This window comes from Malaya genurostris, chromosome 3 (genome assembly GCF_030247185.1).
Source record: "Malaya genurostris strain Urasoe2022 chromosome 3, Malgen_1.1, whole genome shotgun sequence".
NCBI lineage: Eukaryota > Metazoa > Arthropoda > Insecta > Diptera > Culicidae > Malaya > Malaya genurostris.
In genome coordinates, this window is record NC_080572.1 from 30,558,631 (window position 1) to 30,583,678 (window position 25,048).

General features: G+C 39.6%; 1 protein-coding gene across 2 annotated transcripts; it reads right to left on the bottom strand.

Moving 5' to 3' along the window:
• Positions 1-141: 141 nt before the first annotated feature.
• Positions 142-24,595, bottom strand: LOC131434978 (heat shock 70 kDa protein 4). Of its 2 annotated transcripts, XM_058602363.1 has the most exons (6): positions 24,119-24,595; positions 5,333-6,004; positions 4,433-5,258; positions 4,024-4,128; positions 1,766-1,867; positions 142-1,706 (listed from the first exon to the last, which is right to left on the bottom strand). In XM_058602363.1, exons 1-6 carry the CDS (start codon positions 24,223-24,225, stop codon positions 1,011-1,013), a joined length of 2,508 nt encoding a protein of 835 aa, XP_058458346.1. In that variant the 5' UTR covers positions 24,226-24,595; the 3' UTR covers positions 142-1,010. The 2 variants fall into 2 exon arrangements, with proteins under 2 accessions (XP_058458346.1, XP_058458347.1); XM_058602364.1 differs by lacking the exon at positions 4,024-4,128 and having other exon boundaries at positions 24,119-24,594.
• Positions 24,596-25,048: the final 453 nt, after the last annotated feature.

A 25,048-nucleotide genomic window follows, 5' to 3' on the forward strand; every position in this document is an offset into this window, starting at 1 on the left:
TCGGAATGCAGAATGGAAATTGCTCATTCGATCGGAATATTTCGAATCGATCGACGTACAGAATAGGGGTGAATAAACAATAGACACAATCATCGTTATGACCAATGGAAAAATTTCGGCATTAAATAAAACATTTCCAAGTGTTCAGCGAAACTTAATCCATCATCCTCTTCATGCAGCTTCGATTTTCACAAGAACATGGTTTGATACACAGTTAGTAGTCTATTATGATTTCACGTTAGACAACGGCAATTGTGTATTGAGTTTGATTATTGGACCTATCCTTTCGGTAGAGTGTCAATTTGAATAAGGTAGAACTATTTGTTTGAGTTACTCCCTTTCAACTTCCGTAATCACAAAATCCGTTTCACATCTGAATCATAAGATACATCGAACGTTATTGAGATTTAATTTTTGCGCGAGAATTGAGCAGCATTTCGAACAAAAATATGTATGATTCAGTAAACATTTTTTTTTAATTTTTATTATAACCTGTTGTTCAACATATAAAGAATTCTATCGTCAGTGCTGTAATTATGTAATGTTACACAACAAAGTAGAGCGTTTGTTATAGATGAAAGCTATTGCAAGATGAATAACCTTGCTGTATTAAGTCGTATTAAGATAAATAAAAAAAAGGAACGTATATTCGAATTTCAGAAAAAGCAATTTTGTTTCGAATTGGCAATAAATTCCTTTTTGCTCTCAAATTTCTATAGCAAAAAAAGAACACAAAGAGAAAGACAGCGATAAATGTGCATAGCTGTTTTTATCTATTATCCTCTAGTGTGGGTAACCCAGAAAACTGCTGATAACAGATTAACTGGGGTGTATAACTTATATTTATCTATTGATTTTAAGTGAAAGGACAAAACTAAAGGCCATTAATTTTTATACAATCCCACTCTTGCGCTGCGATTCTTCTCACCTTATTCAAATATTCATTAAATAAAAAGTGTATTTGTTTGTAGGAGTTTGTGTTTGTAACGCAAACGTTCTAATTAACTAGCTTATTCGACGTCCATTTTGTCCTCAGTGAAGTCCTTCGGTTGATGATGAACATCCGGCTGTTCCTTTGTCTGATCTGTTCCATTCTGAGCCTGATCCTTGTTGGCATCCGCCGGAGGAGTTGGTGGTTTCGGTTTTGGTCTATTTAGTACCGAATTCATGCAGATTGACAGAGTTTGATTCTCATGACGGATATCGGAGACTTTTATGGGGGGATCCTGTGTTTTACGAGCATTGACCAATCGAGATCGGGAATCTTCGTACCACTTTTGGGCCTTCTGGGCCGCCTCGGTAATGTTCAAAATTTCCGTCTCGGTTAAATGATCGTACTTCGGGTCCTTGGCTCGGTATTGTTCAACCGCTTTATACGTCTGCTGAATTGTGTGCCCCAACTCAATGAATACCTGTTCGTGACCGTTGTACTCCTCGCACCGAACACGAATCGGATCCGTTTGTTGGCGTAAACCGGCTAGTTTCTCCTTATATACTGATTTTTCACAGTTCTCACCATCCTCATACAACCAGTTTTCGATATCTTCAAGTTTGAGAGTAATCTGCGATGCATCATCTGGATCGATGTAGGCACTCAATTCGCCATCCTCCTGGATCTTGCCACGGATTTCGTACACGAACTCTTCCAAAGCATTGCGAGCATCGATGCGTTCCTTTTCTTGTCGATCGTTGGCAATCATTTTCATCTGTCAAAAAAACGGATGGTTTCAACAATGAGAACCAACTCTGATGCGAAGAAATTTACCTCCAATTCGTGATAGTTGCTCAGTTCATTACTGACGAAGCCGTGAGTTCGACTCTCGATGGGTAAATCAACGGATTTTGTAACGATCTTCTTTTTTTTGTCCTGCAAGTACAAGGAATATTTATATTATTCTATTGAATGTCGTTTTGAAGGGTTTCAAAAACAAACAAAACTCGTGTACATGCTTTATGGTCGTGGAGGGATAACACTAAACAGGTGTGGTTTGGTATGTATTACGAACAGGATGTGCGGAATAAAAAGTAGGTCAGGATGTATACTACAACAATTTGACCGGTATACGGTCACTTCGCCGACGGTCATTAGGTCATACAATGTTTCTTGAACTGAACATAGCCTGTTGGTTAGCTCCGTTCGATTTTGAAAATATAATCGTTCGATTATGACATCCACACCTGCCCACGTTACATTTCGGACACTTTTCTTTCAGTGTAGATTTTGAATTATTTCTCGGATAGCTGTTTTGTGCTGGAAGAGGAATAAATCGAAAAGTATGCTAATAAAGAAGGTGTCCATATTCCCGAAGTACTATTTGATTTGGTAGGCCATATGCAATTGTGGTGGAAAATCTAAGTCACGTATTTACCGACACTATCAGATAGTATGTGTATGAAAATAATGAGCAACCACGACCCTCCCCAGCTCTGTTTTGGTACGATTTGGCTTCTCATTATGCGAAATTCGTCCTGGAATGGTATAAGGTAAAAGTGGTCAAATGCGTGCCAAAACAGCCAATCCACCAAACTGTTCAGTTCTTCGCCAGATAGAGAAGCGTTGGGGTCTAATAAAGCGGGAATTCCTTGAAATTAAATTAAAAGCCAATGGTACTGACTATTTCAAGAGAAGATTAAGAATCATCACCACGAGCGTATCTGAGAATAACGTACGGAATCTAATGGCGAAAGAAAGTTTGAGAAATTTACAGAAAAAAGGATTAACATATTAATCAACTGTTTCTAATGAAAAAATGTGTATTTTATTCTGAAATAAACAACCTGTTTTGTTGGATTATGTGTATTTTTTGTGCCCATTTTGTTACTTTTTGAAACTAGTTTCAAAATTTCGAACATAGTTTGCTGGTTAATAAATGAAGATGGATGGTTGAATAGATTTTGTAAGTTGTACCACTTCATACTTAAGGTAAAGCTGTTACATACTCAATAAATTTACCATCAAATCAAATAAGACCGATTTATTTATTTTTTTTCAGTTCTAAGAAAAAAGTTGCAGATTTTTAATTTTCTTTTCCCTCAAACCGTAATCCTTTTACTCATTGGATACACACATAACTAACTACATGACTTACGCATAATTGTCCCATATCCAATGGGATTTTCAATATATACATATGGGACAATTTAATTTGGAACGGCAGTATATATGTATATAGATTGGGTATTTGAGACAATTATGCGTACAACGTTACTTTAGTTCTGGGACAAAACGAAACTTCAGGTTGGAACAAGAAAATATTACGGTTAATACGAAAATCGCTCTCTGCTTTGCGCTACAACAAAATTGGTTTCAATCAAACACCAATAAGCAACTGTTTTCGATAGTAACCGATACTCATAAAAGAACATCAACACAGTTCAACGGAAGAACAAAAACATAAAATAAACGATGTCGTTCTCGGTAGAAAGGAGGGAGTTGGAGGGCTTTTTCGTACAAGCCAAACAGATTGTACACACAGTTGGGTGTGGATGGTACGTGGTTTTCCTCTTTGGGTTGTCATCTCCCAAACTTCCTGAGCTGAATATTTTGTAGCAGATCTACAACAAACAAAAAGGCCATTTTTCCATCGTGTGTCATGTGACGTTAACTGACAAAGCTCACCTCACTAACTTTGTTTTCTCTACTATAAGAGGTTACTCATCTCGCTAGGAGAAATATGATGCCACGTGTAACATCAGCGAATCATAGTTTAGCAATGGCTTCACACAACTTCAAACAGGGAAAAGATGAGCTACATTCTAAAGGGGAGCATCATAGGCCGACTAAGGTGAGCTGAAACTAAGCTGCCAAAATATGCTACCACAAATCTGAACTAAACTGCTTTCAGCCGGATAGTGACCGACGAGGGAAGTAGACCAGAAAAAAGCCAATAGAACCAAGTAGGAAAGTACAACAAGTGTTTGAAAGAACATAAAATATGGAAAAGTGTGTGGGTTACATCTTTTGCAAACTTGTCTCTTTTCTAATGATAGTTTTAATTTGGTATATGTGGTGGTTAGACGTACCGAAGAGGTAAACCATCTGCTGACCTTTTGCGTCCAACTCCCTCCACCTGCACTGTTTTCGGTGTCTGATTTAGTATCTTTTCTAGTTTGTTCATCATCGCTTCCCTAGAAGAAGGTGTGGAGAAGGAATAGATAACAAATAATCAGAAGGAAGTTCTAGTCGAACCGGGCAATAGCTAAAATTTCAGTCGCGAAGGTATTTTTGGTGCTTTAATGTCTTGAACATAAATCACAAACAGAAAAACAATCAAACATTATACACATAAGAAAAGGAGACTTTCGCAGGGTGGATTGTTAGTGAACAAATGACTGTTACTGAGAGGATACTATCTGATCGGTACTAACAAAGAGTTTTGTTAGAAAAGAGCATCTGAGAAAAACAAGCCACTAAACAAACAGCTATAGTTACCTCTTGAATATCCATGGGTTCTCCGGTTTTGGGAGGCTCATCACCTTGAGGTGAGTTGGGTTGTTGTTCCTCACCATTTGCGGTAGCAGGAGGCGTAACAGATTCTTCGCTTTCGCGTTTTTCAACCATATTTGCACTCGATACCAAAACAATGCCATTCTGGTTGATGCGAACTTTGATTTTCACTTCCTGCGGATCACCGTTCGCATTCGGCTTGATATCCTTAATGTGAAAAGAGCCGATGAATGGGTCCGGATATGGAACACTGTTTGGTTCGTAATGAACGTTGATCGTAAGCGGATCCCGCCGATGCACGGTTAGCAGTCGAGAGAAAGGAGCAGTATGAAACTGTTCGAACACCTTCATCTCATTACGCTGGGTTCCATCGTCCCAGGAGATCAGCACGGGATAGGCCTGCACATCGCTGCAGCTGAACTCGCGAACGCGTACCGCTGGAGATAGAATAGCGCATTGCAAAGCAGCACCACGCGAGACTGCTTCATCCTGGTTCAACGTAGTGCTAGCAGGTTTTCCAAAAATTTGTTCGATCAAATGCTTGATTGCCGGGATACGTGTACTGCCACCAACGATCTCGACGGAATGTATTTCCTCCAAGGCTAAGTTGGAGTCTTTAAGAAGTTTTTTCATTGTGGCCTCGATACGTTGCAGCAAAGCAGCGCACAACTCCTCCATAGTCGATCTCTGAACAGCCGACTGGACATCGATTTCGTTCATAAAGCATTCGATGTTCAACGGCAGCGTGGTGCTGTTAGCCGACATCTGCTTTTTTAATTTTTCCACCTCGGTCAACAGACGAAGAAAAGCTCTGTTTTGTAAATTAAAAAAAAACATCAAATTAGAACCTCTTACAAATTACAAACGTTTTACTAATTACCATACCTCTTGTTGGTTCTGGGATCAATTTTGTACTTCGTCTGGAACTCGCTTGTGAAATAATCGGCCAAGGCATAATCAAAATCCCTGCCCCCGACCTGATCAGACGAACAGGCCAGCATCTTTAGTTTACCCTTATGGAAGGCGCACGCCGAAACCTGCAATGCCGAATGTCCAAAATCCACAAAAATAACATTACGAGGCTTCTCCTCCGGTGCCGGTAAGTCCTGCTTGTAGAATCCATAACTCAGTGCAGTGGCGGTGGTTTCACTCATCATTCGTAGCACGTTTAGGCCGCTTATACCGGCTGCATCAAGCAGTGCCTGCCGCTCGGCGTTGGTAAAAAACGACGGTACCGTGATAACACAATCGTTAATCTGCGTCTTCAGTTCTTTGAAAGCATCCTCCCTCAGTTTGGTGAAAAGCATTGCCGTGATCTGTTCCGGACTGAAAACATGCTCCTCATCCTGATACTGGACTCGTATGCCGACACCGCCATCAGGTCGGGCTTCCACTCGGTACGGTATTTTGCGTAACTCGTTTTGCACGTGCGGATCGTTGTACTTGCGACCCAGTAATCGTTTGAAGCCGCCGATTGTGTTGTTCATGTTAGTCACCTGTTGGTTCTTGGCGGCCACGCCGAGCACACGATTTCGGCCGGCGAATGCAACGCATGATCTGTGTATAAATAGCACCCCGGTCCATACGGTAAACGGTAGCAGCGTGGTGGAGGAATGGGAAGAAACCAAGAAAGAAAAAAAAACATTTTGTTAGACAAGTTGTTTTTAGCTCGATGATGAAACCGTGCACGCGGTTTGTGTTTACGTTTATGGAGACGAATTATGAATCAGAGTATGATCAAGAATGCCATTCGCTGAGTGGTTTAACGGATATATATATATATATGTGTGTGCCAAGTAAGCGTCGGTAGGAAAAGTAAAGCCTTGAAGTGTTTTAAACATAGCGTCAGTTATTTACTACTTATAATTTGTTTGTTTGTTTAACGCCGGTTTTTATATGTTCAATACTAATTTGAAAATGATACACTGAACATCTATTAAATATTTTATAGTATTTCGGAAATTAGCCATGTTTCTCCTGATAAGAGTAATAATCTTTGCGAAGTTTTGTGAAATTGTTGAGCACAAATTTCACACCAAAACCATCGATGAAAAATAAAAATATATACCTATCTATTATGACAGAAGATGTAATTCAAGTTTTCAATGAACAGATGTTAATCGATATTAAACAATGCAAAAAAACACGCGAACGTCCCGTTTAACACCATAAAAGTCGTTGAGCGCTGCTCAGTGATGACAGTGATGGGACTGTTTATACAAGAGTACCTAACAGTAGCAAAGTATGCAAGTTCCAAGATACACGGGTGTCGTATATTTTACACCTGATTCAAACAAGTTAATCAATTATATCTCTGACTATGAATATCGTAAGGTGGAATTTCTTGATTTCTTAGATGTTGAGCTGTTTTCCTATTTGAAATAATTGTTCTGTTTGGAGTACCATAAACAGATAATATTAAAATATCAAGTGGAATAGTAAACAAAACTAAGCTGCATTTTTACCATCTAGAATCGAAATTATTGCCTCTTTAGAATTTAGGTCGAAAGATTTTGAAGTTTTTCAGTGAAACGAAATCAGAGCAAACTCGACCAAAATAAACCACTCCGTATGACGACGTGTCCATTACCTCGAGCAATCATAAACACCATCTTCTTGTTAGTGACATTGTGACCACCATGTGACTTTTTCGGACACCAGAATTATCTAGTGTCGCACGAAATAGGGAGTAGAAGCAGTTTTAGCTCAGCTGTTCAATCGTTGAAAAATGTATAGCGACTACTTATGAGGAAATGAATTCAAACTAAGTGCAAAAAAATTATAATTGCCAACGCAAGTCAGACCAGCAGATTTATTGGTTCAAGGATAAACAAAGATCGAACAGTAACGAAACTTAATTTAGGCGCAATATTTCAACACCCACAACATCTGCATAAAGATTTTATTGACCTATTGTATAGTGAAATTCTCATAAGTTAGGTAATTGGGACGGGATTTGTCGATATTGATTACAAATTTTAAATCATTATTCGACAATAATATCAGTTAGTTATAATTATTATGCAGGATCTACATGCCATTGACGAGTTCAATGTCAGGAAATGAATGATTGAAGCAAACCCTCTAAAAGTACTTGTACTCTCATCAGTTCACGATCAATGCGCGATCGACCAAAATTCCCAAAATCTCAAATCAATTGGCCAGCCGAAAAGTGATTCTATAACATTTCCCCGAAAACCATTCCCCAGAAACCATTTCGTCGGAAATTTGTTTGCAGAATGAACCATTCCCAGAAAAGAACTTCCCAGAGAGTACCTTACTTCAGAAAACTAAACCCCCTAACATACTGTTTCCCAGAAAAGCGTTCTTCCGAATATAAAAAGTCGAAGCTTTATAGCCCAGAAACAGGGCTACCACGTTTGGCATAATGGTTATTTGGCATAATGAATATTTGACATAACAGTTATTCGACATAGTAGATCAATATGCTGCCTCAGTTCGTGCTTGCATCTCTTCCGTAACAGTCGAAAATTGCTTACGATCGAGACGATAGAAACAAAAACAATACAGTGTATTAAACAATAGAGTGTACGAAATAAGCAAATACGATTTAACAAAGCCTGAAACTTGGCCTACAAGACCAAATTCAATTTGTATTGATTTCAAGCGCTGCAAAGATAGACCTGCAGCAACCGAAATTGAAATCTTGCTTAAGGAACGAATGCATCTAAACGTTAATGATGTAAATGAGATTCAATTCAACGAGGCGTCTAACTGTGTGTACATTATGTTCAAACGTGAAAGAGATGGAATTGCATTTGCTTCGGTTAATAACGGGGTGCACAGTGTTGATCATGACAATGTTAAAAATAAAATTCCTGTGTACATGGTGAACAATGCCATAGAAGTACGCGTACATGACCTTCTCCCGCAGACCAGCGATGGGTTCGTTCGGGAAAGTATGTCGCAGTACGGTGAAGCGAGTGGTACGTATGCACCAACGTAAAGCAATTCCATCTTACATAATTTGTGATCAAGACGGGATATATCCGTGTAAAACGCTGATTACGTATGAAAATCAACTGGTTACAATTCAGTTTTGTGAACAACCTGCACACTACGGCAAACCTTGCACTGAAACTACGAAAAGGACATCTTCAAACAAAAGCAAGCGCAACCGCTCAACAACGGAAACTTCTCAGGCGAAACGACATAACATGGAATTTCATCCGAGCTTGCATGACATAAGATAAGAGCATACCAATTAACTACTCAACTACTCATCTACAAGATGCAATCGGGTGCCAGCATCGTAAATCTATCATCACTGGTTAGCATTGAAGATGCAATGCTGGTAGCGATAATGAGTTGAAGCATTATCTAAATTAAAATTAGAGCCAATTCTACCGTTATCCTGACCAGAATGGGTCGCGAGAACTGGAGTGGTACGTCCAAAGCAGATAGACTGATCGCAAAATTACCACTCACTCATTTGAAGAATTAAATTCGGAACCTGGGATATGCTCAGGATTCAGTTGCAAATTAAGTTCAAGTTCAAGATGTAGTTGAACAAATCATATACTTACTGAATGATGAATCTGATACTGCCCCCTATTGCAAATAAAACTATGTAACATTTTTAGTTAAATTCGTTTATTTTATATTTCATTATGTTTGAATTGTGACAAATCGATTACGTGACTAGAAACTTAGAATTTAAAATCGTCTTAAAAGTAGCATTACAACGTAGTTTTCGAAAGATGAAACAACTTCTCATGGTGACTGTTAACTGAATGCAGAGAATACTTTTGCAAATTAATGTAAATTTCATTGAAATTCTTATTTGGTTTGATAAGTTCAGTCTTTACACTTCGCGCCGTACAGGCGATTCAAAACAAGAATCGAATCTGAAAATTTAATGTTACCGGCATACTCGACAGTAATATATATAATAGAGTTTGCAGGATATTACTTAGGCCGTCAAAATTGAACAACTTGAAGTACACTTAAATAATAGATAAATATAATAAATATATATATATATATATATATATATATATATATATATATATATATATATATATATATATATATATATATATATATATATATATATATATATATATATATATATAAATAATAGAGAAAACATTTGGATCTTAACGGATAACGATTCCAAAGGCTGAAGTGTGTAAGTCTCCTTCACTGCGAGCGCCGGTTAAGACGATTCTGATTAATCACGCTTTGCATATTCACGATTCTTGCATTACATTTATTAGAGCCTTTTATGCGGCTAAAACTGCTTACAAAACAGAAAAAATGCATTATAAGCTAAGCTGAATGTTATAATATTTCGGGAATACTCACTCTACAAATGCATTACTAGATTTTAATCAAATCAGAATACATAACTCGATCCGTCAGTGTTGCAAACTCCCTGCAGGCACAACTTATTAACACTGTGTTTACCGTTGGAATGTTCCACTTTTTGGATCATCTGGCCATCAATTTGCTTTCAAACCAATCTGTTATCGTCTTCTTCATCATAATAAACAGTAACTATGGTGAATTGAATTAAAACCCTTCAGCGTTGCCATTTGTATGGAAAATTCGATAAAGTACATTGTCACTTTGACAGTGTACCGCATATTGAATAATGTGTCCTCGAAAATTTGTCGAAGCATTCCGTATTATAATTTGTATTTGGTACAACTTCCGAAATTTTTGAGCGTCATATTTTTTCCCTTTATGGGCTGCTCTGGCCGAGGGGGGTGGTTACAACGATCCGCACTTTCCATACCAGAGGAACTAGGCTATGGTGCCCAAATGAACACTAGTAACGAAGGAGGAAATCCTCCAGCATGTAACCCAAGCGACAGATTCCTTTGCAGCTATCAATTTGCAACGAAAGATACGAATATCTTCTATTGCCAGTTCACCAGAGAATTTATCACTTTGGCAGGAAGTGTGTGCTTCACCCTGTAACCAGTCAATCATTGAGTCGTGCGTCTGTATCGTATTGGTATTTTGTCATCCTATCAACTGCTTCTGTGTCTTAAATGTCCTCGTCGATGAAACTTTGGAAAATTTCGTATTGTATCCGCTTCGGTCTTGGTCCTGCTTTCCTATATAATCTTTTATGTCTGAAGCGGTACTTACGATTATTACTTTGAAGTTCCCTAATCAATGTAGATATGTTTGGTCTACTTACACTATCCAATCTAATCTATTCTAATTGTTTCTATCGTTGTCGATGTTACGTTACGTTTCCTTTTGCCCCATTGCATTGCTTTTTACTATACCGGAGACACCTGTTGATAACACAAGCTAGTAGATTATCAAGAATAAAGGAATAATAATAAGATTGATGATAATAATAATAATTACAATAATAATAATAATAATAATAATAATAATAATAATAATAATAATAATAATGATACTAATAATAATAATAATAATAATAATAACAATAATAATAATAATAATAATAATAATAATAATAATAATAATAATAATAATAATAATAATAATAATAATAATAATAATAATAATAATAAAAGTGATAGTAAAAATCGTAAGGCATTTTACTTACCAAAAGCTAGGTAATTATATAAAATACCTATTATTCTTCATTTTCTTGAGAACATTCTAGGGTCTGTTTCTTGGTCTTAAATCTTCGATGATAATCCTTTGTTTCAGCAGGCTCGGTTTTCATTAAGAACATAAAATAAAATAAAATAAAATCAGGTGTTTTTAAGCTTGTTAAATTATATAATGTAAGGATGCGCATTTAACACTAGATTGCCCAGGAAAGTCACAATAAGTAAACAATGGAAGGATTGCTTAAAATTCTATGAACTTTTTTAATTCTTTATTTAACGATATATGCACTAAGGCACACTGCACTAGCTTTTATTCATTCTGTCACAGTTTTTATTATTGACTTTCTCTCTTCCAAACATTCTTAATGCTTTAGAGCAATTTAGGTCTAAACTAAGTTTTGGGCCTTTTAGTGTTGAGCACGCATCCAGGAAACAAGAACTAACAGTTCGGCTGAAAAGTTCGTATCGTTTAATAGAAACACACATTTTTTTGCCAAAATTCGTTTTTATTATTCAACATAATTGCCATCAGAGGCGATACAGCGATTATAGCGATCTTCCAACTTTTCGATACCATTTTTGTAGTACGATTTGTCCTTTGCCTCAGAATAGGCCTCAGTTTCAGCGATTACCTCTTCATTGCTTCTAAATTTTTTACCAGCGAGCATTCTCTTGAGGTCTGAGAACAGAAAAAAGTCACTGGGGGCCAAATTTGGAGAATACGGTGGATGAGGGAGCAATTTGAAGCCCAATTCGTTCAATTTCAGCATGGTTTTCATCGACTTGTGACACGGTGCATTGTCTTGATGAAACAAAACTTTTTTCTTCTTCAAATGAGGCCGTTTTTTGAAATTTCGTCCTTCAAACGCTTTAATAACGCTATATAATAGTCACTGTTGATGGTTTTTCCCTTTTCAAGGTAGTCGGTGAAAATTATATCATGCGAATCCCAAAATACAGACGCCATAACCTTACCGACCGATTGTTGAGTCTTTCCACGCTTTGGGTTCGGTTCATCGCGTGCAGTCCACTCAGCTGACTGTCGATTGGACTCCGGAGTGAAGTGATGGAGCCATGTTTCGTCCATTGTTATATATCGACGAAAAAAATCGGTTTTATTTCGATATTACAGCTCCAAACACTGCTCAGAATCATCAATTCGTTGGTGTTTTTGATCGATTGTGAGCTCACGCGGCACCCATTTTGCACAAAGCTTTCACATATCCAAATATTCGTGAATAATATGTCCAATACGTTCTTTTGATATCTTTAGGGTGTTAGCTATCTCGATCAACTTCACTTTACGGTCATTGAAAATCATTTTGTGGATTTTTTTTCACGTTTTCATCGGTAACAGCCTCTTTTGGACGTTCACTGCGTTCATCGTCTTCGATGCTCATATGACCAGTACGAAATTTTGCAAACCACTTACGAATTGTTGCTTCGCCCGGAGCAGAGTCTGGATAACACTCATCAAGCCATTTTTTGGTATCGGCGGCACTTTTTTTCATCAAAAAGTAGTGTTTCATCAACACACGAAATTCCTATTTTTCCATTTTTTTTCACAATAACAAAAGTAGCTTCACTCAAAATGCAATATCTCACAAACTAATAATCAGACAGCTGTCAAATTTATACACGTATCTTATGAAGGTTGCTACTAACTGAAAATGGTATGGATTTAATTCTAGTGGCGCCCTCTCATAGAAACGATACGAACTTTTCAGCCGATCTGTTACATGTATTTCGTGAAGAAATACTAGGTGTGATTGGATGAAATGGTCCACGTGAACCGTTCTCTTCCAGAAGCACACATCTCACACTCTTAGTTAGAAGGTGACATCTGTGTCCAAGTAGGAGAAATCTAAGAACACTCAAACCTTTCTCGATTTGAGAGTGTATTTACACCCGATCAATCAGCCTCGCTGTCATTGCAACTTGTAAACATTACCGACACCGAATCGGATCGGAAAGGGTTGAAAGTTCCTAAACGGTTCATAAGATATTAATTTACTCCTATTCCTGATAACAATAGTCCTCCTTTTTGAATTAAATTCACCAGTCCAGGACGATTATTATATATTAATATTCATCCCAACTAGATCAAGATAACTCAAATTGGTGACCAATTCCAGGCATAAGAATGCTCGAAACCACCTAATGGCCTATTGTCAATTTCAAGCAGTATTAGTCCTGTCCACTCCGAGATCGATCCAGATAACATAACAATTTTCAACTTTTTACTTTTATAAGCGAACGATCGATCGATCTCGGTATGGTCCGTCTTTGTCAATAGTATAAATTGACTCCCACCCCCCATCCGCCAAAGGGGGGTACGCGCCCTGTAGCTCATCATCCAAAGCCTAGGGAACTTCCGAAATTTTTGAGCGTCATATTAATTATAAATCAATTTCTTCATTGATGATTGATTACAAAAAATGTTACTCTTTGTAATAAACAATGGAAAAATTAAAAAAAAAAATAGAATGATAGCTATTTTTACAGTTTTACTCGACAAACACTCACGTCTAGATAGATTGAAAAATAGACTGAAATACATCAAACCGTATTAGATTTAAAAAATCGTTAAAAAAATCGTCAGGATATCCATATGAGAACGCGTAAAATTTCTAAAACGCGTTATTTTTTAATAAATTAAAAAATTGGAGGGTGCAAAATATATAACCAAAAAAATTTTCGTGCATTATTACTCGACTATGTATACAACGTAGACTGTGTTATTTCTTGGGTGTATTAATTTCTTTGTGCACCGTATAAATGAAGTGAGTGCATAAAATACGTATTGAAGAAGAATCAAAGAATATTTATCCTTGTCCAAAAATTTTATATTCCAAGCCAACCAGGCGGTTATACTTTTGACTCTGCAATTGTTTATGGGCCCAGAAGGTCTAACCTGAATAATGTACGATTCAGACGATCCGGCTTCTTCCGTCACCGTCACCGGAACGTCAGCCTCCGTCAAAATTAGTCAAATGAGTTTTCCCTTTGCGCATTCACACGATCCAGCAGAGATCCGGAACGTCAACGGCAAGCTCCGTCAACATTTCTCCGAAAGAATATTTGACGGACTGTGATTATCGCACACATGCACGATTCATATGATTACGGTATTGAGCTGACGTTTGTTATGTATGTATTCGGTGTGAAGACCCCACTCTTAAACGAAATATACCACATATAAGTAATTAAACTTATCAGTAGATCTGCAAAGTACGTTTCGTTGTTGAGTGGAACTGATAGTTTTTTTTTTCCTTTTTCTAGTTAATTTTGAAAGTTATTTATTCGATTAAAAGGTAGGAAAACAACAGATCGATTGGCTTCAAAAGCTTCCAGATTTTGTATTAGTGGAATAAAATTGTGCGAAACTAAGGTCTTCAAATTCTGCGTGTAAGAAAATGACATGACGGACACGGATAGGAAACCGGATCGTGTGAATCAGAATGACGGTGACGGACGTTGACGTTCCGGTGACGGAAGAAGCCGGACCGTCTGAATCGTACTTAAAAGATACAAATGTCCTTTGCAAGAAGTCCTGTTCTGCAAGGAGATGGAAATTCAACCGGCGTGGGTGAAGCAGGAAATCCTCGAGTCACCAGAAGTTCCATCGCGCTGCAAGCCATTGAAAAGCTGAAAGGACGGGAAAATTATGCGACATGGGCATTTGCGATGCGGATGATCCTGATCCGCGAAGGAAGCTGGTCTGCGGTTGATGGCGACGGCACCGGTGTTCCTGAGGACGTGAAGCTCCAAGCTTTAGCCACGATCTGCTTAAGTATAGAGAGCTAGAACTACAGCTTAGTGCAAGATGCGATAACGGCAAAAGAAGCATAGAACAAGCTGAATTCCGTATTTCAGGATAGCGGATTGACCCGTAAAATGGGTTTGCCAGTCACATGGCACGCTCTGACCAACCCTTCTCTGGAGCGATTGAACCACGATGTCGGAACAGCAAATAACAGCAACATGAAGGCGATTGCTAAAGGTACGGTAACGTTGGAGACACAACACGGACGAGTGGAGGGAGGTATTCAACGTATTGAAAATTCCGGACCTGGCCACAAATTTGCTTTCAGTAAGCACAATTTGCAATCGAGGCAATAAAGTGGTGTTCACGGCGGATAAGTGTGAAGTCTGGGACAGTAGCGGCGAGTTGATTGTTACTAGTGTTCAAGAAGATGGCTTATACTGTTTTACGCGGCCAGAGAAGTTGTTTCTGGCGAATGGTATTGATCTGTGGCACAGGCGGCTCGGCTGTGCTACTCTGAACGAAGGTAGCTTGAAAAAGCTCAAGCAAATGGCAAATGGAATTGATTTTAAGAACGATAGACTCATGAATTGTAAAACATGTCTTGTAGGCAAGCAAACACGTTTTCCGTTTCCGACCAGCGACTCTAGAGCAACGGAATTGCTAGAGCTGGTACATTCGGATTTGTGTGGTCCTGTAAGTTCCATCGATTGGGGGAAGCCAATATTTCCTCACCTTTGTGGATGATGCTAGCAAAAAGGTAGTGGTATTCTTTCTCGAGAAGAAAAGCCAAACATTGGAAGCTTTCCTGAGATTCAAGGCCAGCGCTGAACGACAAACCGGTAACAAGCTGAAGATCTTGCGGACGGATAATGGGAAGGAGTACATCAATGATGGCTTTCGTCGAGTTTTGGAGCGTGATGGCATACGGCACCAAACCACATGTCCTTATACGCCGCAGCAGAATGGTGTTGCAGAGCGGATGAATCGGACATTGGTGGAAAAAGGACGATGCATACTGAATGATGCGAAGCTCGAGAAGAAATTTTGGGCGATGGCTATTTCGACTGCTGCTTACCTAGTGAATCGATGTCCAACAAGATCACTAGAGAGCAAGGCGCCCGAAGAGTTGTAGACTGGAAAGAAGCCAAATTTGAAACATTTGAAGGTGTTTGGATCCAGTGTGATGGTGCACGTTCCGAAGTTGAAATGGAAGAAATTCGATCCGAAAGTAAGAAACTGCATTTTTGTCGGTTACTGTGAGGACACAAAAGGGTATAGAATCTTTGATGCTGAGAAAGGTGAGTTCCAGATCAGTCGGGATTTTGTAGTTCTTGCGGAGGGTGCGTCAAATAAAAGCGTTGTGTGCGACCAAGCTGTTGAACCGGTCGATTTTATTCGATTTTATTCGAAGAGATTATGATACCTGCTAACCCATATGCTGATGGTAAGGAAGGATTGCAAGACGCAGCTGCTGCTCTTCCTACCAATGAGGGCGATAATTGTAACAATAATGGAGTTTCGCTTCCACCACAATTCAATAGACCAGCTGATGTGCAGCAAGGGTTAAGGCGCGATGGTCGGGATCGCGTATATCCAGGCAAGTATGCTGATTATATTAGCTTTGGGACATTTTCTGGTGAAACTGTTTCCCCTCAGCTGCCCCCTGATGCAATCGATTGGATTGTACAACGGTACAAGGCACGTCTCGTTGTTAACGAGGTGTATTCTCCCGTGGTGCGATATGCGACGATTCGTTACCTCATGGCGCTTGCGGTGGAGTACGATTTGGATATCGATCAGATGGATGCGGCCACAGCGCTCAAATCCATGGGACCAAGAAATCAAGAGCAAATTGATGAAATGAAGAAGATACCGTTCAAGGAAGCTGTTGGGTGTCTCTCTTTCACAGCTCAAGGTCCGGATATTGCTTATGCGATAAATGCTGTAAGTCAATGCAGTGCTAATCCCGGACGACAACACTGGGGAGCGGCCAAGAAGATAATTCGTTACCTGAAAGGAACTACTACGAAGAAGCTAGAATAGTGGAGCCAAGGACCAACAGAACTGATTGGATTTAGCGATGCCGATTGGGGAGGAAATCCAGACAACCGCAAGTCAACAACTGGGTACGTTTTTACGCTGCTTTTTTACGACACTGCCAGACGAGGTCCGCGAATGAAAATGAGAGAAAATGACAAATCTATTTGTTGTTTGCATGTATTTATATTCGCTACGTGTTTTCACTGTTCTTTCTGACGTTTTGTATGCGGCAAGTCCATATTCGATGCGAAATTTAAAATTGTGTATTTATTTTTTTATTAGAAAAATACAGTACATTTCAATGGGTCAATACAATACAAATTGAGATACAGTACATATGAGAGTAAAAAAACAGTACGCAGTATTTTGGTCTAAAATACAGTACAATACTGTAAAATACAGTACAAATACGAGCGTTAGCCATAACCCTTGCAAATTTGATTGCCATTGTTATCTTTCAAATACGCCTAAGTTCATCGAAATTGGTTGAATCATCTGTGAGAAAATTCAGCCGATTCAAAATGCGCAGTTAGTCCGTAACGTCGGTATACCATTAGATATCCGCAACCGTAAGTGACAGCCATTTGATTTTCGAACTTGATCAACGGCCTTGTAGTAGCTTTCAAACGAGCATAAGTTTGTTGAAATCGATTCAGCCATTTTCTAGAAAATTAAGCGGTTTTTTGAAAAGTGCCCGCACGTACACACTGGCATTTTCCGATCTCGTCGAGGTGAGTCGAATGGTATATAACACTATGGGTTTCTGTGGTTCTATTCGAAAGCCAGTTTTTCCAGCAATTTGTGTAGAGAGAGATAAAACGCGATGAGTATTTCACAAAAAGAGCTATCTAAAGTTCAATATAAACACTGAAAACTTCTAGTATCCCAAATTATCATATCAACACTTCATATTTTCTTTATACTGATGAATACCAATTTTCAAATTGCAGTAATTCAGACATTATATGGTACTGACTGACGGAACCGAAACCCAGAGTTGCAAGTGTCGTATATCATTCGAATCATTTGGTCGAGATCGCACAATATATGTATGTGTATTGGACAACGTCTAACTTCATCGAGTTCGGGTTATGGACAAAGCTTGAAACGAATGTCTGAAGTACAGTGCAATTTACAGAAAATTCAAATACATGAAATTATATTTCCAGTGTGATGCTGAACTAGTGCTGAACTAAAACAAACGATTAACAACACAAAACAGTGCTGACTATTGATAATTTTTTTTTTTAAATACGTTTATTATGTCTCAATTGGAAAAAAAGATAAAATAATTATATCGGGATACTAAAATTAAAACGTAATGCGTTTATATCTACTGCGCCGCTGCATTCTTCAATGAAGTTGATGTAGCTTAACAAAGTCTTTAAGATTTGCGTTCGCGTAGTTTTCGCGATCCACTCTAATGATGGTCGTAGCAGTTCACCACTCTGGAATGTGTGCCGGCTACCAACTAGTTCCGAAAGTTTTTGCTGTAGAAGATCGTAAGCTTCACTTACTCTCAAGCATTCGAAGAATTTGTGTTCGATGGTTTCAATCTGTCCTGTACAATGCAAACATTGCTCGCCGTCGGTTCGTCGCATTACATTCATTAGTCGTCTGTGTGAAACTTTTTGGTTGACCCACATATACAGTGCACTGCGTTGAGATGGTAGCAGCTCTCGGGCATCGATGTTCTTCCATATCTGAGGCCAGTTATATCCAGGATTTGTTGTTTCTACCTTTGGTCTGTCTGTACGCATTACATAAAAACTGTGAATGAGATTGGTGGATGGGTGTTGGCGGATCTGGAAAGGGAGCTGAGGATAATTTTGTAGTATTGTTTTTAGACAGGGGAGGTCTGAGACGGAATTTGCGCGGGGGGAAGTTGCTTGGTGAAGAAGGGAAGAATAGTACGGAAGGATATCAATCTCTTGCAGATGACGGTTGATCAGCAGTGCCTTGCATTTCAAAGCCGGTAAATGCAGTTTGAGTCCGCCATCTTTTTTACTTCGTGCCAATTGTTGCATCGGCACAGTAGCACATGCACCACGGAAGAGGTAGGTTCTCATGGTGGCCGTAAGTTTTGCAATGTGAGCCGGTGTTGGGTACAAATTCGCCGCCACGTACCACATCTTAGACGAAATGAATATGTTCAGAAGGGTTACTTTCTGATGCAACTCTAAACAACGAATCGAGTGCAACCAAACCTGACGTGCAAAAGTTGTCACAATTGCGTCCCAATTGAGCGCCACCATTTCTCGCACTGAGTTTGTGAAGACGATGCCAAGTATTTTTATTGTTGGTTCGGTGCGTACCCAGTCAACTACAAGAGGATTTTCTGTTACACCAACATCGATGGCAGTTGTCTTCGCTTCGTTCAAGCGAGCCCCTGCCACTCGTTCAAAATGCCTAAAGAGCGCACGCATATTATCCAGCCGGTCTGCACTGGTAACAATAGTACTGATGTCGTCCGCATACGCAACAATCAGGTCTGTCCCACACACCCGCTCCAGCTGGCGCAATAGAGGGTGCAAATAAAGCACAAACAAATGCATCGAAAGAGGGTCTCCTTGGCGGACTGACCGCTGAATAGGGAAGGGTGCTGAGAGGTGTCCGTTTATCAGTAAACGCGACGTAGAAGCTTCTGATATGCGAGAAAGCAAATGTATAAGCCCCGCGTTAAAGCCTAAAGAGTGCATGGTTTTGTATAGAAAACCTTGATCCACCCGATCAAAAGCGTGATCAAGGTCGAAAGATACCAGTTTGCCTTTCCTTTTGTTTGCTTTTAGCGGGACTATCCGATCTTTTACCGCCAACGTAGCTTGAAATATGTTGGTGGAACTAGCACATTTTTGCGACTCAGTTAATATGTTATGGGAGTACATAATATTTTCAATTCTCAGTTTAAGAATCCGTGCAAGAATTTTGTAGTCAAAATTGACAAGACTAATAGGCCTGTACGAACGAGCGGTGTCACCCGCTCCACGCTTTTTTACTAACACAATTATCCCATCGACGAACTGTGCAGGAAGGTTAGATCTGATCGCCTCATTCATGATCAGGTTGAGCTCTCGGTGGATTACGTCAAAACTGCGTAAGTAAAATTCCTTAGGCAGCCCATCGGACCCGGGTGATTTTTTCGAAGCACTACCACGGATAACAGATAGTATTTCGCTTGTGGTGATTTCGTTCATGCAGGACTCATTAATTGGATCCTGCTCGGGTATAACTCGCTGGCACTGAAAGGGGCCCCCTTCTACTTCCTCTACATACTCACGTGCGTAAAGATCGGTGAAGTATTGCACCATATGGTCCTGGATGGCAACAGAGTCTTCGATGACTTCGTCTCGTTCGTTCTTCAGGCGCTCGATAGTGGTTCTTTTCCGCACACGCTCACCCAGCTGGTAGGTAGAAAGGGGTTCGTTTGCTACGAATGTCTCGTTGATCCGAATAAACATCTCCGAAAATCGTCGCTGGTGAGAGAGCATCTCTGCTTTTATTCGGTTGATCGTGGTAAGCATGCCCGGATTGTTTTGATATCCGTCATACGCTTGTCGTAGTAAGCCGAACAGACGCTGCTGCTCCCGATAGAATTCATCGAAGGCAAGCTTTGACTTCCAGCGATAGAATGATTTTATTTTTGGTTTTGCGCACTTTAACCACCATTCCATCCAAGTATGGTAGTTACGGCGCTGACGAGTCCAATATTGCCACCGTATTTGGAACTCGTCAATGTTTTCGGTGGTCAAAAGATGCGGGCGAAGCGACCAAAATCCGGTACCATGAGGTCTGTCGGTGAAAGGAAGGCAAATTCTAGCGGTAACAGCTTTGTGATCGGAGAAACAGCAGACGTGAGTAGCGGTGGTTCTCAGGTGATTCCGCAGGCCAGCGCTCACATACAGACGATCGAGCCTGGACGAAGAGTTGTGCGTGATGTACGTGTACTCAATGTCACGTGGTCGAAGCTGTAGCCACACGTCCTGTAGTTGTAGTTGTTGGACGGTCGATTGTAACGATCGGCTAGCGTTCGTTCCCGTAGCATCGGATATTCTCAACACGCGGTTGAAGTCGCCACCGAAGATTGTGTGTTCTGTCCGATGACGAAGGTAGTAAGCGACAGTTGTGTTGAAGAAACGTTCGCGTTGCGCTCGTAGAGCAGTACCAGATGGAGCATATACATTACACAGTGTAACATTATTTACACGCAGTGCGATCAATCTTCCGTCCAGGCTTTTTTCCACATGAGAGAATTTTATATGTTCTTTGAGAGCGATTGCGGTTCCTCTCCTCGCATGGTCCACATTGCACACCACGTTGTAGCCGGGTAATGTTAGTGTTTCGTTTTCAACTTCTTGTAAGTAGACGATATCGAGATCCATCGATCGGACGAAAGTGCGGAAAGCACTCAGTTTTGTTTCGTTGGTTATTGTGTTTATATTGATGGTTCCAATGTTAACGCTGACGAAGTCCATCAAGATTGCATTTCACTGTCCGATAGGTCAGTGTGTGCAGACTCGGTCTTGCTGGGTTTTAATTTCTTGTTCGGCTGTCTGTTCGAGCGGCGTGGACCGTTCGATGTCTGCGAGCTGTCCGTTTCATTTCCATCGTTCTTTCGTTGTGAACTGATAGTTGCCGGTATCCAGGGCTGGGGGGCAGCTTGTGCTGCAGTAATTCTCAGCTGGATGGAAGCAGGTGTAGCTGGAGGAGCCATTGTGTTGTTCTGCTGTGTCTCGGTTATCTTCGAGTCGAGGCTCGAAATGCTCGGTTGGAGTCCCGCGGGTTCGGGCGACGATTGTGTTTGTGTGTCCGCTGGCTGTTGCCGCGGTGGTTTTTTCATCGGTACTGTCTTCTTCGGCTGGGCCGACATTTTTGTGACGTTCGCGTATGAGAGGTCCGCTGTAAGCTTCTGAACTAGTAGCTTCTTGTTTTGCACACACGGGGTGCCAATGTGTACAAATTCGTGGCAATGTAAGCAAGTGTGCCGCTGCCCCTTGTAACCTACCGCTGTGTCTTCCCCCTGGATGGTCACGAGTGATGGGATATTCTTCTTCACCACCATCCGAGCGATACGCACACCAGTTTTCACTCCTTCAAATGCACCGTAACGATTATCCCAAAGGAGGTCACGAACTTTTAGCACCTCGCCGTATTCAGCGAGAAAAGACGCGATTTGTGTGTTGGTGACGTCTTCGGGAAGATCGAATATTTGTACATCAACCGCTCCGTCCTCCATCGTTATTCGTAACTTGTAGGACTTCCCGTCGACGTTGAACTCGTGCTTGTTGTCGTGTTGCTCCACAATCTTCTCGGCCAGCTCGAGGTTACTGACCTTCACGAAGGTACATCCAAGCCGTCTGCTTGGCTGAAGTTGGAGCACATTTTCGCGGGTTAAACCGAGCTCCTTTCTGACGAATTTATGGATCACTTCGTGCGAAAAGTGTTTCGGAAAACTCGAATAATCGATCCGAAACGTGTTTTCACGCATCCCGGCGTTTACGTCGCGGTTATCGCGAGCACGGTACTTGAAACTTGATGGATCCGATTGGCAAATAAACGTAGTGAAAGATTTTGCGACTTCTGAGAAAACATCGACTGTTTGGCTCGGAAGATGAACGCTAACTGAAAAAAAACCCAGAGTTGCAAGTGTCGTATATCATTCGAATCATTTGGTCGAGATCGCACAATATATGTATGTGTATTGGACAACGTCTAACTTCATCGAGTTCGGGTTATGGACAAAGCTTGAAACGAATGTCTGAAGTACAGTGCAATTTACAGAAAATTCAAATACATGAAATTATATTTCCAGTGTGATGCTGAACTAGTGCTGAACTAAAACAAACGATTAACAATACAAAACAAAACAATAGATGTAAAAGTTTTGCACTAGTGCACTTGTATTTGCTCATAACCAACCCACCTTGCAGTCATACGTTGGAGTCTGCCGCTATACAACAGATACATATTGCGAAAGAAGAAAGAGGTATTACATATGGCATTAAGGCTTTCCATACTTTTGCGAAGGAAGAAACGATTGAATAAATTCAGAATAATAATAAGTAAATTTCTTCACATAAACCAATGAGAGTTTCTCTTTGTATACTTTCTCTTTTGTTTATATTCCTTAATTTTCACGTGAACTTACAAAATATTCGTTTAGAACGAAAAACAATATTCCCATGTTTCTAACAGTACCAAATATGTAGCGAACGTTTATATAATAACGCAGATATAGTCGAAAGAAAAAGTAAACCAAGAGAATCTGTCAATTGTTTTTAGGCTTCTTTTGAAATGTTGACGTTGTAATAATACAGTATACGTGAAGTTTTTGTAAATCTACAGATGATGAATTCTGTAAGAATTGTTCAAAACGCCGAATTTAACAATGAGAGATTCTCTTTGTTTACTTTCTCTTTGGATTATTACGGTACTCTTAGCAATCTTTAACTCCAATTATTAACCGATAATAATAACTAAAGCTATCATCTTTGAATCTGCACTGAAGAAATTACCGAAAAAAGCAGAAATGTTTCGCAATAATCGAAAGAAGAAAAAGTGTTACATTCGTCGTTTTGAACATTTCATACAGAATTATCGAGCTATGGGTCAGCTGATTTAGTACTGAACCTGACCATAAAAATGGTTCTGGATGACCTCAAATTCACGTTTCATACCAGGTGATTATAAATTCATTCTACCACTTACGCACCCGTCTGCTTTTTTGCCACAGTAACAATTTACATCAGAATCATCAACCTTCACCCGGATGACTACGTAATGCACCGATGTTCTAGCAGCACGTCACGCACACAGCGCGGTAAACAAAGAACAGCTCACAACTATGTTATGTCCATTTTCCAGCACTAACAAATGGAACCGGTCAGTGTGCCGTAAGCATACGAGACAAAATACATACACCGAATGAAGTCGCAAAATGTGATCTATAAAAATCAGCTGCATGAAAACCGTAATTTACGGCAAAGGTGGACTATTCAAACGCAAGCCAGATTGATTCAACCAACAGAATAACCAAGAAAAATCGATAACGAACGGGAATTTTCTCGAAACATTTTTAGGTTATGTAGTTCCTTTGGATTTTTCAGATGGCAACCCTTTCCCAGAATCGATAATCAGACTGATAAGTCCTAAAATTTCTGAATCACGTCATATTTTTTATACTACTACTGCACTATAGCCAAGCAACAGAATATAAACGATTCATTTTACATAATCTTCATGCAACGAAAAACTAATGAGAACGCCAAACATAGACCCCGGGAAAACATGTGTACTTACGGTGTGGCTCGCAAACTGTAGTCGTTGGCAATCGTTTCAATACCGCCAGCCTTTGCTACGGCAACATAACAGGACTCGTTACCAAAATCTATTCCAATCACAGACATTCTGCTGTTTTTACTGTATTCGGTCTGGTCTTATGCAAATTTTCCAGTTTCCTTCTCTAATAAAGCAATGGACGAAACTTGCAGTGAACTGACACTTCCTTCTTCACTAACACTTTTACTTATTTTTTCGTAGCGAACGAAAACACAATCAATTATTCTCCGACTCGTTAATATCTCGCGTTTGAATTCAGATTTTGCAATATTATAGAAGTTTACTATTTCTAATTATTCCGCAAAAATTTACCTTCCATTCACCAATGCGACAAGTGCGAATAGAAAACTTTGCTATGCCGATGTTAAAATAAAACTGATGACTTCGCAGTCTTCGCTCTCCAGATGCGGTATCTTGAATTTCTCGAAACTTCCCGAAAATACTTTGTCAGATCCAGAGTTGCCATGTTATTTTTTTAAAAATCTGTCAAAACTCAAAACTGTATCTGGATCCAGGCCAGAGATGCCATTTTTACAGATTTATCTGTATTATAAAGATTTTTACATGCGCATACAGATTTAATACAGAGTACAAATTTCTTACAGATTTCTTAAATTTAATACAGATTTATACAGATTTCACCAAAAGTATTAAGGAAAAAATTAAACTATCTATTAGTATTTGATTGCAATGACGAGATAAACGTTTAGGAATCAACGTACAAATCACTTTTTAAAATATATATTTTTTGTGCAGATATTTAATGAAGAACACTAAAATCCATTTATATTAAAAATTGTAACTAAATTGAACTTAAAAGTTAGACAAGTCTTGGCATCATGAAAAATTATTGCCAGACTGACAGTTGTATTACCTGACTCGACGTTGCAT

What these genes read in the sequence shown, in the direction of transcription:
- LOC131434978 (XM_058602363.1), bottom strand. Translation starts at nt 24,225, where the DNA reads ATGTCTGTGATTGGAATAGATTTTGGTAACGAGTCCTGTTATGTTGCC. An exon ending in GCAGATGGTTTACCTCTTCG is followed by an intron (nt 1,868 to 4,023) that starts GTACGTCTAACC and finishes TTGTACTTGCAG; the next exon opens with GACAAAAAAAAGAAGATCGT. An exon ending in GCAACTATCACGAATTGGAG is followed by an intron (nt 1,707 to 1,765) that starts GTAAATTTCTTC and finishes TTTTTTTGACAG; the next exon opens with ATGAAAATGATTGCCAACGA.